This window comes from Centropristis striata, chromosome 22 (genome assembly GCF_030273125.1).
Source record: "Centropristis striata isolate RG_2023a ecotype Rhode Island chromosome 22, C.striata_1.0, whole genome shotgun sequence".
In the NCBI taxonomy this organism is placed as follows: domain Eukaryota; kingdom Metazoa; phylum Chordata; class Actinopteri; order Perciformes; family Serranidae; genus Centropristis; species Centropristis striata.
The window spans coordinates 14,440,435-14,458,186 of record NC_081538.1 but is presented as its reverse complement, the minus strand read 5'-3'; the positions used below and the strand labels follow the sequence as shown (position 1 = coordinate 14,458,186).

Here is a 17,752-nt window from a genome sequence, read left to right as displayed (position 1 = left end):
ATTTCCTCATGATCAAACTTTCTGTGAACCTTTTCACAAATGCTTCATAAATAATTGTTACTTTCAAGGGATTTTCTTCACTTGTTTGCATGCAAGTCTTTTGTTTCCGCTGGAGCCTCCTAACACTCACTCCTCACCAACCCCCTCCTCCTTCTCTTCACCTCTCTCCTCCTTCTCTTCACCTCTCTCCAGACCCCCCCCCCCCCCCCCCCCCCCCCCCCCCTTCTCTGATGTGTCAAGCACATCCTCGTTGTGTCTAAACAAAATTTTATGCAAGTTTACACAAGCACTATCAAACAAAACAGAGGGGCTCTGGAAGAAACTTGCAAAATGGCCTCGTGGCCTGTGTTTATGAAAAAATGTTGGCAGAGATCAATTGGACTTGGAGATGGCTACATTTCTTCTCTCTCTCTCTCTCTCTCTCTCTCCCTCACCCGGCCTGAAAATTAAATGCATCAGTCATATTAATGACATCTCTTAAACCAGAAGATTTGCTTTAAAATGGTGTTTGGTAGTGAAATGGAAATAAAGCCCAGAGTTCAATGAGTACACAACAACTTGTGTGGCGCTTACACACCAGCATATTTACACAGGAAGTGTATGAGTCCAGGACAGGATGAAGTCAGCTTTAGGTTTCATTGAACACTCATTCAGGCACGATCCAAGATACATTCAGAGAGAATGAGGTGATGGCACACTTTGAATGGATTTGTTGACATCTCTGCAGTTACCCAGCCTGGCTAACACCAGACTAATGACAAATGAGATTAGTCTGGAAACCAGCAATTCATTTTTCTGTTTTGGAGGCGTGGTTTACGATCCTCCAGAGCCGTTTATTGGGTGCTACGAATGTCTATCAAAAGTGTCAGAAGGTAGCTCTTAGGCAATCGTATCAGTTATACCAGATGATGTATGTAGAGCGACAGAAATTGATGTTTACATAGCCAGACTAGCCCATCTCTACCTTGAGGCTACAATGCACAGTTCTGCTTCTGCAACGTTTTTCTGCAGCATGTTCTGACTCTCGCTGCTCACAGTCTACCGTCGGTAGGTCGGTCGGTCTGCCGGTCTGTCTGTTGGTCGGTCTGTGGGTTCGTACGGTCATGAAAAACCTTGAAAAGTTATGGAAAAATAAAATCCTCTGTAAGGTTTTGGAAAAGTCATTGAAATATTGCTGGATAATATTCTGAATGTGTAAAATAGGCCTATTAAAAATAATATGATAATCCTTATACTGTAGTTTTAGGAGTACTTTTGGTACCTTTAATTGTCGGTGCCAGCTATTTTTAGAACGGCGGAGCAGAGCCGTAAGCTGCTCAGAGCTATGCTACGGAGGCTAATTGGATTTCTTGGTTTCCCTCATTAAACTCATCAAATACACAATCCCATAACGCCAAAACGCTCTGGTGGACAAGTTGTGACCTGCACATTCATCACGCTATGAGATAATAACAGAACGTTACCAGACGGAGTTGTTTTAGAGGTAAATTCATGTAAAACCGCTGATGCGTGTTGCCTTCAGGGACAGTTCGGTATTTCAGCAAGCGGTCTCTGCATTTGAATGTTATTTTTATTTGTAAAGTAGATCGCACTGCCAAAGAAAAGAGAGCACTTTCGATCGTAGCTTAATCGCCTAGAAACAGATTCGACCGTGATCCATGATCACATACGTGACGCATTCAACACGGGAGACGCAACTGTGGCCGCCGTCACTAACTGTGCATAACTTCAGCAGCTGATCATAAACAAAGCAGAATGGCTAATTATAATAATAAACATATTGATCGTGAATTAACCGTCATCACTAACTGCACAGATTGTCCAGTGCTTGTTGTAAACAACCAGAGATCGCTAAGTGAACACCTCCTTCAGCAGCAGCACATACACACTGTACTACTACAGAGCTAACTGTTAGCCTGTTAGCTATTAACGGCCCGTGGCTCGTTAACAAACAAAAGGAAACGGAGAGAAGCTGTGAAGGTCCTCTCAGCAGTCAGAATATATAAAAGGTTTATTTGAAATAATAAGGAAAATAAAAACATCTAATGAAAAGTTGTGTAGATGCTTGATTATTTTAGAGAGTAAAGACAAGCTTTTGCAAAACGAAAAGACAAAAAAAAAAAATGCAATAGATACAATAGAACAGCTGTTTAAAATCCTCCTCCTGTAAAACAGTATTGTTTGAGCATTTAAATGTGATGGCTGCATTTGGTTCTGAATTCTTATGCATTAGTATTTCTTAAGCAGGTGTCAAGTTACCTAACAAAGTGTGTTTCAAATACTGCACGTGACTTGGCTGTAGCGCAAATAAAATTTCAGTCAGAAGATTTAGCTTTAATCCATATAAATGTGTGTTAATAAGAATTCAATTAAAACATAGCAAGGTGTATCAAATGTGTCTGTGGTTTGGTTTAGAGGCACCGACTACAGTGGTCCGACTGAAATGCGTTAATTTTTTGGTCTTGACAATTCATTGAAAGGTTATGGAGAAGTCATTGAAAAGTTATGGAAAACCATTGCTAAAAAAGTGTACGAACCCTGCTGTCTGTCTGTCTGTCTGTCTGTCTGTGAGAGAGAGTGTTGTTTGCTGCTTTGCTTCTCCAGTTCTTGCTTTCTGCAAGATTATTTATTTTTACGCCTTATTCCCCCTCATGTCATTCAGCCACACACATCCACTGATTTTATGGTCAAAAGATGAGCTGCTGCAGGTCTCTCGGCGGCTCCGCTGTCCCCCGGCTCGTAGCGAGATCAGCGGCATTACAGCAGCGAGCAGCAGCGGGACTAGTCGGTAGATTAGGCTTTGGCCAAATCCTGTCAGAAGCAAAAGTTGTTTTTCTTTTAAAATCAACTTTCGCTCTAAACTATTTAAAACACTGTCAGCTAGATCGAAAGAGAATTTCGCGTCTGCTGCAGCCATGTTGGATCTGTTACAAAACTACAAAACTACAAACTTCCATCTGCCGAAAAGTATGTGTCATCATCTTGCCGTCCCTCCCCGTTCTGTGATTGGATCACTAAAACAGGGCTAAGAAACGGCCATTGTTGCCAGACCGGCTGCAGGTTCGAAATGAAATCAAGCGTGCAAGGCAGTATGGGTATACCCAGGCTAGCAGTTACCAGGATTTAATCCCAAACATTTCTGCAAAGCGTGAAAGTGCAATGACTCTGCAATTCCCAGATGATAATTTGGTTGGAATCTTTGACATGTGTTAGTTAGGGGTATGGAGGCATGAGTTTAAATCCAGCCTGGTCTTTGTCAATATAAACGTGAATATAAGGCGTTTGTACACACTGTAACAAAAACAACTGTTGTTTTTATGGTTACGGCTGTGGTTGCAAGAACTTAACTGTAATAAATGCAATTTTTTGTAATATTACAGTAAAATTATATTAGCACTGTTGAGTTCCCATTTAAGATTGCCATTTTATTCCATATTTTACCGTATTTTATCAAAATGAAACGCTGTTCTGCTTTATAATTGACAAGAAAATACTTTATAATTGCTGCATAAATTAAAGATTTTTACCATTAAATATTGCAGTATATTTCTGTTAGAGATATGGTGTTTAGTACATTTAACAGTGAGAAAAAGGATTTTTACAAAACATAAATGCAAAACTGATGGCTTGTATATATATTACAGGACATGTTTTGCTACAAACACGGTGCCAGTGTATTTTATAGTGGAGTAATGTATTTAAAAAATAAATAAAAATGTAAAAAATACTGTTTTGGCTGATACATTTACGGTGTTTCATTGATACTGAAAGTGATTTAATCCATTTATCATTTTACGTATTTTACTGTCATGGTTTAGCAGTTTTTCACCGTAAAATCTACAGACATTTTTTACAGCCCATGCAGCAAAATATGACTTTTACCCAGGAGAACAGGGTTCATGTCCCGTGTGAAAACAAAAGTAAATGACTTTTTGAGTAATTTACGTTTAAAATTTTTTTTTTTTTTAACATTACTTCGGTGGCTCACTTCCCCCCTGTAACTATTTCACTTACAGCATTTTACGTACATTTATTCATGGTTCAAACTGTCTTTTATAATGCTTAACCAGGAAGTTTTTTGACCTAAACCTAGGTCAGTCGTTTTGTAGCCTAAAATCTGAGTTATTCTTCAGTGACTTGTACAAGGAGAACTTATTTATATAATAATATTTAGAGAAAAAAGTTGCAAATTTACTAGATTAAAGTGGCAAATCTACAAGAAAAAAAGTTGCAGATTTAAGAGATTTAAAGTGGCAAATCTGCGCGGAAAAAGTAGCAGATTTACGAGAAAAGTGGGGAAAAAAACTACTTTTTCCTCGCAGATTCACCACTTTAAATCTCATAAATCTGCGAATTTTTTTCTCGTAGATTTGCCACTTTAATCTCGGTATGTTTTTTTTTTTTTTACACATTCTGGCAGTATGTAATATCCTCCAATATTCTCTGTGTTGAAATTTGGAATTAGCAAGCATTTCAATGAGTGCCCTATTAAGGGTTAACTCTCCAGTGTATTTTACAGTGGAGTAATGTATTTATTTATTTATTTATTTATTTATGGAGTAATGTATTTAAAAAAAAAAAAAAAAAATACTGTTTTGGCTGATATATACATTTACAGTGTTTTATTGTTACTGAAACTGAATTAACACATTTTACGGTCTTTTGCTGTCATGGTTTAGCAGTTTTTCACCGTAAAATCTACAGACAATTTTTACAGTGTGTGTTCGTGTGCATTTGCATGTGTGGCCAACACATTCCTGACTCTGGTGTCATCACTCTCATCAGACCTTTGCCGGCACATATTTTCTCATTTACATGTGACACAGTTGCTATACTGCCATGCTGCCATGCTTGATTTAGTCTCTCTCTTTTTCTCCAGATGTGGATGAGTGTGTGGACAACAACGGGGGATGCCAGCAAGTGTGTGTTAACACCATGGGGAGCTATGAGTGTCAGTGCACAGAGGGCTTCTTCCTCAGCGACAACCAGCATACCTGCATCCACCGCTCTGATGGTAAGACTGCAGAGAAGAACATGCACAGCTTCATTTCACTGCACTGTAAAAAAAGATAAACAATAGCTACTCAATAAAATTGAGGCAACAGTTTGCATGCAATATTATTAATTAAATCTAACGAAGTTGCAAGTTGAGTTAATAACAACTTAACAGGAAGTGACAAAAGATTATATTTAATGTGGTCAAAATAAGTAGATTCTATCTCAAACATTTTTATATTGAAGTTACTTAAAATGTACTATATATTTAATACATTTTATGAAATATATTAAGTAAAATGAAATGACTACAGAATAATTTATTACAGTGAATATTTAATATTTTTAAATTTATGAGAAAAAAATCTCAAATTAACGGCATAAAAAGTTACAAATTATTACAATTATAAGATTATATTTAATGTGGTCAAAATAAGTAGACTCTATCTCAAACATTTTTATATTAAAGTTACTTAATATATTTGATAAAATGTATTAAATATATAGTACATTTTAAGTAAAATGAAATGACTACAGAATAATTTATTACAGTGAATATTTAATATTTTTAAATTTATGAGAAAAAAATCTCAAATTTGTCACCAAAAAATCTCAAATAAATGGTAAAAAAAGTTGACGAGATTAAATTGGCAAATCTACGAGAAAAAAAAAGTGGAGGAGTGTGCGCGCTTATGCGCGCATTTGTTTGTGTACGTGTGTGTAATTAAAATCACATAAAGTTACCTGTGTGTGTGTCTGTGTGTGTGCATGCGTGTGTTTGAAGCATGTGTATGCATGTGTGAGGAGTGTGCACGCTTACGAGCATGTGTGTATCTGTAACTGTAATCGCATCAAAGATCAAAGGCAATCAGATCAAAGCAATCAACAGAATTAACTACCACCTGGTCCGGCACAGTGACAGCAGAGGTGGACAGACTGGAATTTCTGGCCTCGAACAGAAAGCATTTTTGGCAAATCCATAATACCTATCATTGATCCGACTTCACTTTGAGCGTCCTGAGTTCTTCCTGAGCGTTTACATATGTTTTTTTTTTTTCAGAAAAATTAAAAAATAGCTTTGTTAGAGCGATCTAAAAAAACTGTTCCATCTCCCTTTTTCAGAAATCTTCCTGCGTTTTTAATATGGGAGCCAATGAGTCTGTTGGTGCGTGTTGGTGGCGCATCTGTGCGTCCTACACCCAAACTATAACTCTGACAGCTTTACCAGAGGACTGTGAGTGAGAAGACACATTTTCTTACGTTTCTATGTATAAATTATTTCTGTAGAGTGGAATTTGCGGCCTGGAGCGCAGTTTTCAAATTTATTTTTTGACAATTTTTTCTCTCCCTCTACACTCTGGCGATGATGTCACACACTAACTGTGACACGAACATTCCGTGCAATACACACCCATTATAATCTCAGAATGTTTCCAAAAATGATCATGGTCATTGAACAGGGATTTATAAAAAACTATATGACCTAACGTGGATTAATACACCAATACACAAGACTTGTCTACTGTTTAAAGTTTAAATGGAGTCTCTAGGTGAAATTATGCCGGAGAAGTAGACGTTTAAAAATCTCCAATTATTGTTCTTTTTCGCTCATTTTTTTTCCGGCAGTCCCATTCATTTCAATCCAAAATTTTGGGCAGTTTTTCGCGACGTAAATCGGGAAAAATTCATATTCTGTAGTGAAAAGTAATAGCACATGATCCCGATTAAACCGCACATTTTGATATATAATTTGTCCTGCAACTCTTCAAGTTGTAGGACTAGTAGCGGGACGAAATTGTGTCCGGAAGAGGAAGAAGAAAAAATCCACAGTATAACAGTAGTGCTCGGGGCTTTGCTGTTCCCTACAGCTATTGCTGTATGGGACCAGTGCTCGGTGCGATTGCCCGGTGGCCCCAATTAAATAATTACAGCTCTTAGCTTAATCTTTAACTAAACACAGGGAGTGCAATGGGTGAAATGTTCTGGGTTTTGGTAGCCTGGGTATGACCAGACTGCCTTGCGCGCTCGATTTCATTTCGAACTGCGAAAGGCTCTGGAAACTACGGAGGTTTCTTAGCCCTGTTTTAGGGATCCAATCACAGAAATGGGAGGGGACGGCAAGGCGATGTCGCGTACTACTCGGCAGACGTAAGCTTGTAGTCTTGTAGTTTTCTTACGGATCCAACATGGCTGCAGCTGACGCGAAGCTCTCTTTCGATCTAGCTGACCGCATTTTAAATAGTTTAGAGCGAAAGCTTTTTTTAAAAGAGGAACAACAATTGACTTTACACTCTTGTTTCACCACGAAAAAGTATGTTTTAGCCTTGCTTCCGACAGGATTTGGCAAAAGCCTAATCTACCAACTAGCCCCGCTACGGCTCGCTGCTGTAACGCCGGCGATCTCGCTACGAGAGACCCACAGCAGCTCGTCTATTGACCATAAAATCAGTGGATGTGTGTGGCTGAATGACATGAGGGGGGTTAAGGCGTAAAACGCACACACACACACCAACACTGCCGGTAGATTAAGCTGTAACTATTGAGCAGCCAGAGCCAGAACATGCTGCAGAAAAGCGTTGCAGAAGCACAACTGAGCATTTTAGTCTCAAAGTAGAGATGCAAGATGGCTAGCCTGGCTATGTAAACATTCATTTCTGCCGCTCTACATACGTAATTTGGTAATAACTGATACGATTGGCTAAGAGCTGCGTACAGACGCTTTCTATAGATAATAGTAGCACCCAATAAACGGCTCTGGAGGATCGTAAACCACGCCTCCTATACGGAAAAATGAATGGCTGGTTTCCAGAATCCAGAATGTGTGGTTACAAAACTAACTAAAATTATAGTGAAAATGTCCTTCATTTTCGTCTGTCAACTTTTTTTATACGTAAACCTTTTTGGTTGATATGAAATCTATTTCATCTATCCGGTTTTATGATTTCATAAACTTATTGGGGCTGAGATGGATCAGACAAAGCAAATAAAGGAAACATTTATTGTGACTTTTTTGAGTCTTGCACCCAACAAATACCACATTAAAAAAAACAACTAAAACTAATAAAAACTAAATTAAAACTAAGCATTAAAAAAAAAAAAAACACTAATTAAAACTAGCAAACTCACTTTAACCCTCTGGAGTCTCGAAAAGCTCCAAATCCAGACTTCTTCATCACATCCAGAGAAAACAAAGCAGCATGGAGCCCTACTGTAAATTTACCTCTAAAGTTCTGGCTGTAAACTCCATGAGGCCAGTTTCAGTTTGATGATGACATACTAAGTAAAACTGGAGACAAGCTCAAATATATTTAGTATAAAATGATGTAACTGGATGTAACCCTCTTAGATGTTATATTTGACAGTTTTGTTCACATTTTTATTCTTCTTCTATAATTCTTTATTGAGCATGATAGTGTTTTGAAAGTAAAAAAAAATATTTCAAAATCACATTTTATGTTGGACTAAAAAAGACACAATGACCAAAAAAATACACAAAACGACTAAAAAAAGACACAAAATGACAAAAAAAAGACACAAAGTGACTAAAAAAAGACACACAATCACCAAAAAAAGACACACAATCACCAAAAAAAGACACTATGACCCAAAAAAGACACAAAATTACCAAAAAAAGACACAAAGACACAAAATGACTAAAAAAAGACACACAATCACCAAAAAAGACACTATGACCCCAGAAAAGACACTATCACCCAAAAAAAGACACAATAACTAAAAAAAGACACAAAATAACTACACTCAAAAAATTTTGACCATTGTCTACTTAAAAAAATTAAGGCAACAAAGTGACACTTAATATAATTGAGTAGATTTTAATTCCTTCAACTTTGATTAAAAACTATTAATTTAGTTAAGTAAATTTAAACAAAAATATTAAATAATAAATATTATAATTATTGGTTAAAATAATTTGGATTTACTAATAATATAGCAAAGGTTGAGTAAATCCAAATCAATTTTACAGGGAAAACTGATGAATATTTACTAAATATCTGAGAAAAGGTAATTTGGATTTACTAAATATCTGTGAAAAAGTTATTTAGATTTACTAATTAATTAAATGGAATTGATTCATATTTAGTAATTATCTGGACGAAATTGATTTCTATTTACTAATTTTATGGGTTAAATTGAGGTTATCCTTTTAAATATCTGGATAAGAATAATTTGGATTCAATGAATGAAATAAGTTGTGTCAACTAATAATTGGTACCACATGACATGAAATCTATGTAATATTATTAATTGTCACTTTGTTGCCATAATATTTTTATGTTGAATTTACTTAATACCATTCCTTCTTGTTGCAAAAAGTTACTGGAGGTCAGTTAACAAATTACCATATGTAGGAAAACAGCAAATAAACGTTTATTTGTGTAATTTTTTCTACACATACAGTTTCAACATTTTTCAAAAATATTACTTTGTTCAAAATGCCAAAATAAAAAAACAGAAAAAAGCTGTAAAAAACATAAACAGTGTGTACAATAGGGATGTGTATGCAATATGGTTTAAACTGAAATCAAAACATCCCTATGTTAACAGACACTTCACTTAGTTTGGTTCTTTACTAACTTAAAGGGATAGTTCATCATTTTTGAAATGGCTCATTGCCATAATCCCTATAGTCATAACAGTAGGTTTGTTCATTTTATTTGTCGGTGCAATCTATGTTAAGAACGGTGGAGAGCAGCCGGGAGCTGCTCGGAGCTACGCTACAGACGCCAATGGAATTTCTTGGTTTCCCTCATCAAATACACAACCAAAAAACTCCAAAACGCTGTGGTGGACAAGCTGTGACCTGTACATTGACCTGGCTATGAGATAATAATGGAACGTTACAAGACAGAGCCGTTTTAGAGGTAAATACAGAGACTGCTTGCTGAACAACTGTCCCAAAGGGAACGTGGATCAGCTGTTTTGCACGAATTTACCTCTAAAACGGCTCCGTCTCGTAACATTCCATTATTATGTCATAGCGTGGTGAATGTGCAGGTCACAACTTGTCTACCACAGCATTTTGGAGTATTTTGGTTGTGTATTTGATGAGTTTGATTAGGGAAACCAAGAAATTCCATTAGCCTCCGTAGCGTAGCTCTGAGGAGCTCCCGGCTGCTCTCTGCCGTTCTTAAAATAGCTTGCACTGACAAATAAAAGAAGAGAGAGAGACAGAGAGAGAGAGAGAGAGAGAGAGAGAGAGAGAGCGAGAGAGAGAGAGAGAGAGAGATGCCTTTCAACTTACATCATACTCTTTAAAGAGCTGGTCGGCAGGTTCCCCAAAGTACAACATCAGACACCTGATGACAATGTCTCTGGTTATGTTAATGGTAGGATTGCTGGGAGCCTGAAATGACATAAATTAATATTACACAAGGTCTTGGTTCAGTTTTTAATGCTAGAATGCTTAGACTTGTGTTATTTTGAAAGAAAGAGAAAAAAGGTCTTATTAACTTTAAATATAAAGTATAATTGTATAAATAGTAATAGTACTAATAATTACATAATGTACAGTGACACATAAAAATCTTGTACAGTCTTGTACATTTAAATAGTTTTTGTCATCAAACAAATCTTTGCTACTCCAAATGTTATCATAAGTAAAAAGAATGACATTTTATGCTCCTTTCATTTTAAAATTCAGGTTTGGACTTCAGGTTAAACATACAGTAGCCTATATTGTGTAAAGGTTTGTTCACTGTTTTGCAATGCCATGTTGTCGACTTATGCTGGGTAAGCAAAGTTGATAGTAAGTGCAATACATACCTGTGGTCTTGTATTGATAGATTCCCTATGCACCTAGAAAGAAATGCATAGCTGTAAGTCATATGGATGAATTAATATTTGAAAAAAACAAAACTCTGAACAGAGGATATGGAAATCAACTAAATAAGCAATTAAAGTTTGCACTTGCTTTTGTATGTACAGATCAATAATTATTAGGAAGGTTATCATAACAGTTGTTAAAAAAGACAGATATAAAGAAAATGCATAGTTTAAAACCGTGTATGAGTCGCCGCTGCCCCCCCCCCCCCCCACACACACACACACACACCGCTACCAGCACCACCACTACACCGCCGCTAGTAGTAAAGCCGATAAATACTGCTCCTTACGGTTACTCGAGTAACGTCTTAACGTTACCAATGGACTAGCCCAGAGTATCTGATAACACTCACCTGAACACCTCAGGACAGCTTTGTTTGCCGCTTATCAAGGTGGGGTAGGGGAGTAGGCTAGCCTCCGGCGGAGATTAAACTTGCCAGTAAAGTAGCCTACTGCCGGTAAAGTTGTTAGGTAACTCGCGGTATCGCAAATTAATGTGCAACTGCTTAGCAAAGTATCTATAAAGACTTGCTGAAGGTTCTTACCTTGGTAACAGTCGCCAACGGCTGTAGCAGAGTCCGACATCACCCTCCGTGTGACGCAAATGTCTTGGCCGGAAGTGTACGGCGATTGAAACCAACTAGTCTCCAATGAGTAAAATGTATTAATTATTCGACATTGTTGACTGTACTGATAAAATATAATTAAAATGTACTCATTGATTTTCAGCTGATATTAGTCAAACAAAAATGAGTAGAATGCAATTGATAAATAATTCCAATGTGGTAAAATCAACACAATAATATGCCAAACTGCATTCAGACATTTTTTTCATGTATATTTTACTAGTTTTATTTTGTAAATATTAATTAGGCCCAGTCACAGTTTTTACAGTGTAAAAAAGACATAACAAAAGACACAGAATTACCAAAAAAAGACACAATGACTAAAAAATACACGCAATGACAAATTGTTACGCTTTAACACACAAGACCCAAATAAAATTGAGTCTCACTAGAATAAAAACCAGAGTTGAATGACAGGATCACACACAATAACAAGTTCACATTCATGTTGATTTTTCTTTGTTTCTTTTTGGTTTAAAATGTTGATCCAGTCAGTCAGAATAAAAAATAATCATTAGGTCATATAGGTGAGGTTGTGCTTAAAAAAATGTTTAAATGCCATGTTGGTATTTTTTTAAAGTGGTGTATACAGGCAGGATGAAAAGGATTCAAAAATGGACAAAATAGGCCAAGACTCCATAGTTAAAACAAATTAAAACCAACTGAATTTGAAATCAAAAATTGACAAGGAAAATTAAAACTAAAACTAATGAAAAATCCAAAACTATTATAACATTGATCTGAGGGACTGTAAAATGGTTTGTTAATCCTTTTGAACATGAAGCTACATCAGTCTTTAAATCAATCTACCCAAATCTGCTGTCGACTCCTTAAAAGTCCAGGGTGTGTGACCCTTTCTGGATCACAAGGAGACGTGGTGGGATGTGAGGGCACTGACATCATGCCTCTGACTTGGTCCGTTGCCCTCAACACCCACAGTGGCATTGGATTTCTTAAAATCATTTGACCCCCACTACCCTGGCATCCCTGAGCCATTACGCCTGTCACATGTTATTTATGTGCTCAGTGTGCAGCAGCGAGGGGTGCTGAAGGAGCGGAGATCCCGAGGTGAGGAGGGGTTGCCTTCTGCTCCCCTCTACGCTCACACACACATTCTCTAAGCACAATGCTCACATGCATGCGGCTGTGAATGGGGACAGTGTGGCAGTGAAGTTCAAAGACAGATGAGAGGACAGTCATCTGTCATCTTTGCAATGGCACAAAAAGGAGACGCTTGAGGAATGTGGCGAGGGGTGAAGCCTGAGGGGGAGGAGAGAGACATCAAATGCACACTGCAAAAAAAGAAATGTTGGGTGAAATCAAAATTTCAAGGCAACAAACTTTAATTTTAAGTTGGACAATTAAACTAAATTTGGGATAAATAGTCTATCTATCGATCTATCTATCTATCTATCTATCTATCTATCTATCTATCTATCTATCTATCTATCTATCTATCTATCTATCTATCTATCTATCTATCTATCTATCTATCTATCTATCTATCTATCTATCTATAGTTTTGCTTTTGAGTTTGCTCAACTCTGAATTCTGATTTTTGTCATTTTTGTGTGGACTCCAGCTGGAGGCAGCACATCACAGCCACAATGAGACTTCAAGTCAGGGTTCGTACGGTCATGAAAAATCTGGAAACGTTATGGAAATTGAAAATGCAATTTTTAGGTCCTTGAAAAGTTATTAAAAAATAAAATGCTCTGTAAGGTTTTGGAAAAGTAATTGAAATATTGCTAGATAATATTTAGAATGTGTAAAATAGGCCTATTAAAAATAATATAATAATCCCTATTCTGTAGTTTTAGGAGTACGTTTGTTACCTTTAATTGTCGGTGCCAACTATTTTTAGAACGGCGGAGCAGAGCCGTGAGCTGCTAAGAGCTGTGCTAGGAGGCTAATTGGATTTATTGGTTTCCCTCATTAAACTCTGATGGACAAGTTGTGACCTGCACATTCACCACGCTATGAGATAATAAGAGAACGTTACCAGACGGAGTTATTTTAGAGGTAAATTCACGTAAAACCGCTGATGCGTGTTGCCTTCAGGGACAGTTCGTCGTATCGTAGCTTAATCGCCTAGCAACAGTTTTGACCGTGATCTGTGATCACATACGCGACAGATTCAACACGGGAGACGCAACTGTGGCCACCGTCACTAACTGTGCACAACGTCAGCAGCTGATCATAAACAAAGCATTTCACAACCAAGAAACAAGAGTAAGCAGAACTTATTGTCCCTTGTTGTGAACCCCAACTTAAAGATATAAGTAACAACAACTCACAAACTTGTTTTTGAGCATACACCTGGCTTGCTTTGTTGTGCTAACTTACATTATTGCCCTAAAAATCAATAATTTATATTTACAAGTTTTACCAACTTAAATCACTGTTTCAGGCCAAAAAATACAAGTTTGTTTTTTTGCAGTGCAGGAAGAGGCTGCAACAGGGTGACCTCTCCTTTATCCTCGCCCTCTTTTTACCCCTGGTTGCTCACAGTGTTGCTGTGGCCAGGGTGTGGGTGTGTTAGGAGCCAGTGTCAGGATGTTGGAGGATTCTCTGTGGACACATTCAGAGAGAGAGGTGAAAGAGATGCAGAAATAGAAGTGTGTTTGCTCACTGGAAACCCCATAAACCAGCATGTGAATATATCTACCTCCCCCCTCTCTCTTCTCCACCCCTTTAAAACTATTTCTGAAGGTTTCTGGATTGAATTCAGTAGACAGAAATTGAGAGTTTCACTTTGTGTGGCATGTAGAACCTGATAATGTAATAAATTCCCAATAATATAATACAGTATAACACCAAGCACCTTTAGATTTTAAGAAGCTGTTGAATGCATTCGTGTGTCATGGATACCTCGTTTGTGAAAAATGGATGAACGGGTTAAAAGTTAATAAACATTCAACTTTGACCTGTTGGTGGCGCTAGAGCTCTTGAGCTAGAGTTGCCTACACAGTATCACCACTTGAACTCAAGTAATGGATGGTCAGGTGTTGAATTATTATTATTATGGTGAATTATTACATTTTCAGGACTTGAGAAATGAAGGCTAACCTGATAATGTAATAACCTCCCATTAATGTTATACTTTATTACATTATTGGTAAAAAGTGTATTACATTATTGGGAAATGCACTTTATTACATGATCGGGAAGTTATTACAATATTAGGTTTTATTACATTTTCAATGGACTCAAGTGCAGATTTTTATTACATTTTTGGGAAAGGCACTTTATTACATTATCTGGAAATTATTACATTATCAGGTTTTATTACATTTTCAATTGACTCAAGAGCAGATTTTTATTACATTATCGGGGTTATTACATTATCGGGAATTTATTACATTATCAGGTTCTACATGGTGAATAAGCAAAGTTGTACTGCAAACAAGAAGACAAATTAAAAATGCAAATTGAATTCCATTGAGTCCTTGAGAATGTGGCCGTCCTCGGCCGTCCTTCCATCTTTCAGAGGTTGTAGCAGGCTCAGTCTTATCAGTATTGGAAATGGTACGATGGTGTCATCAGAAACTAGAAGATCTAAGATCCATTGGTACCTGGAAAAACTGCCATTTTTCAAAAGGGTCAGTTGACCTCTGTTTAGTTTTTATTTTTTGAAAATTTAGTGTTAGTTTTAGTTTTTTTGTAATGGGATATGTGGTGCAAGATTCAAAGAGGTAATAATAAATGATCATAAATGCTATCCCTCCCATAAGGATATCAAATATGTAAGGATGAACCTGAGCAACACTTGTGCGGATCTCATGGATCAAAAGTGTGGTTAGATGGCTATCAGAGCAAATCAAGTCATATCATTTATTATAATGATTATTTATGATAATTATGAATAATTCAAAGTCATAGATCGTTGGGGGCACCTCTCTGTAAAACAGAGAAAAATATAGCCAATTCACCTAAATCAGTCTCATAACGTTACTTAACTATCAATTTGGAACACTGATTAATAATTATGAATATAATTATAATCAAATTACCATATTAATATTTAGCAGTGGTTGAAGGGTCAGTTGACCTCTGATCTCAAGATATCCAATGAAAATGGGTTGTGTGGGTACCCACCAAGGTTATAATAGTTTAGGATTTTTTTTATTAGTCTTAGTTTAATTTCATTGTGAATTTTTGTTTTCAAATTCAGTTAGTTTTAGTTAGTTTTTAGAGTGAGTTTTAGTTTAGTTTTTATTTTTTGAAAATGCTTAGTTTTAGTTAGGGCCACGGGGCAATCGCACCGAGCACTGGTCCCATACAGCAATAGCTGTAGGGACCACTATTGTTATACTGTGGATTTTTTCTTCCTCCTCTTCCGGACACAATTTTGTCCCGCTACTAGTCCTACAACTTGAAGAGTTGCAGGACAAATTATATATCAAAACGTGCGGTTTGATCGGGATCGGTGTGCTATTACTTTTCTCTACAGAATACAAAAACTGCCCAAAATTTTGCATTGAAATGAATGGGATGGCTGAAAAAAAATGAGCAAAAAAGAACAATGATTGGAGATTTTTAAACGTCTACTTCTCCGGCATAATTTCACCTAGAGACTCCATTTAAACTTTAAACAGTAGACACAAGTCTTGTGTATCGGTGTATTAATCCAAGTTTCGATAGGTCATAAAGTTTTTTTTATCAATCCCTGTTCAATGACTATGATAATTTTTGGAGAAATTCTGAGATTATAATGGGTGTGTATTGCACGGAATGTTCGTGTGACAGTGTGTGATGTCATTGCTCAGAGTAGAGGGAGAGAAAAAATTGTCAAAAAATAAATTTGAAAACGGCACTCCAGGCTGAAAATTCCACTCTACAAAAATAATTTATACATAGAAACGTAGGAAAATTTGTCTTCTCAATCACAATCCCCTGATAAAGCTGTCAGAGTTATAGTTTGGGCGTAGGATGCACAAATGCGCCACCAACACATGGGAGCGTTGCGTTTTTAATATGGGAGCCTCATTGGCTCCCATATTAAAAACGCAGGAAGATTTCTGAAGAAGGGAGATGTAACAGTTTTTTTTAGATCGCTCTAACAAAGCTATTTTTTCATTTTTCTTAAAAAAAACATATGTAGACGTTCAGGAAGAACTCAGGACGCTCAAAGTGAAGTCGGATCAATGATAGGTATTATGGTTTTGCCAAAAATGCTTTCTGTTCGAGGCCAGAAAGTCTGTCCACCTCTGGCTGCTGTCACTCTTCCGGGACATTGGCAGGTGTCAGTTAATTCTGTTGATTGCTTTGATCTGATTGCCTTTGATCTTTGATGTGATTACAGTTACAGATACACACACACATGTAAGCGCGCACACTCCTCACATATGCATACACATGCTTCAAGCACGAGCGCGTGCGCGCGCACACACACACACACACAGGTAACTTTACGTGATTTTGATTACACGCACGCACACACACACACACACACACACACACACACACACACACACACACACAGGTAACTCTATGTGATTTTAATTACACACACACAAACACGAACACACTTTTTGAGGTTAAAGGGCATAGTTCTCTGAAGAATCTCATCATAGTGTACACACACCGGCAGTAGCCCCTGTGGCCCATTCAGAATTTCCCCAGAGGAAATTTTCTAGTTATGTTTGATGTTTGTTTGTGACTAGTTTAGTTTTAATGTTATTTAATGTGTTGAAGTTCTTATTTATTATTGTTTTATTTATTTATTTACTTATTTAGGTTGGTTTTGTGATTTAATTGTTGTTGTTCTTTTTCTTTTCTTTTTTTTTTACTGTTTGTCAATTGGTGATTTATGTTGTGTTTTGTTTAAATTAATACAAAATTTTGCTTAAAATAGCAAAATTATCTGCCAATGGAACAAGAAAATTTGGCTTGTCAAGACTTTCCAAAACAAGTAAAAAATATCTAATATCCTTCTCATTGTTTTTCTGAAGCATTTCTAGATATTTCTAGATCTTTTCCTGGATTTTCTAGATTTTTTCTAGGTCATCTTCTAGCTTTTGCTAGATCCTTTTAATTTTTCTAAAAAAATTTATATTCCTAGACTTTTTTCTAGATTTTTTCCCCCCGAGTTCTTCTGAGAGCTTTTCTGGATTCTAGATTGATTATTTTTTAGATTTTTCTTGATCCTTCTCTAGATTTTTCTAAAGTATTTCTAGATCTTTTTCTAGATTATTTTTCTAGAAATGCTTTAGAAAAATCTTGAGAAGGATCAAGGAAAATCCAGAAAAAGATTTTAAAAAAATCTAGAATATGATCTATATCAA

At 36.6% G+C, this 17,752-nt stretch overlaps 1 protein-coding gene across 2 annotated transcripts in view; it reads left to right on the top strand.

The window, feature by feature from the left end:
- The window catches only part of scube1 (signal peptide, CUB domain, EGF-like 1), a 226,835-nt gene that overhangs the window by 72,898 nt on the left and 136,185 nt on the right, over positions 1 to 17,752 (top strand). For both annotated transcript variants that reach the window (XM_059325535.1, XM_059325534.1), the window contains exon 4: positions 4,880 to 5,014. In XM_059325535.1, coding sequence (XP_059181518.1) covers positions 4,880 to 5,014 — 135 coding nt within the window. The remainder of the gene's footprint in view (positions 1 to 4,879; positions 5,015 to 17,752) is intronic.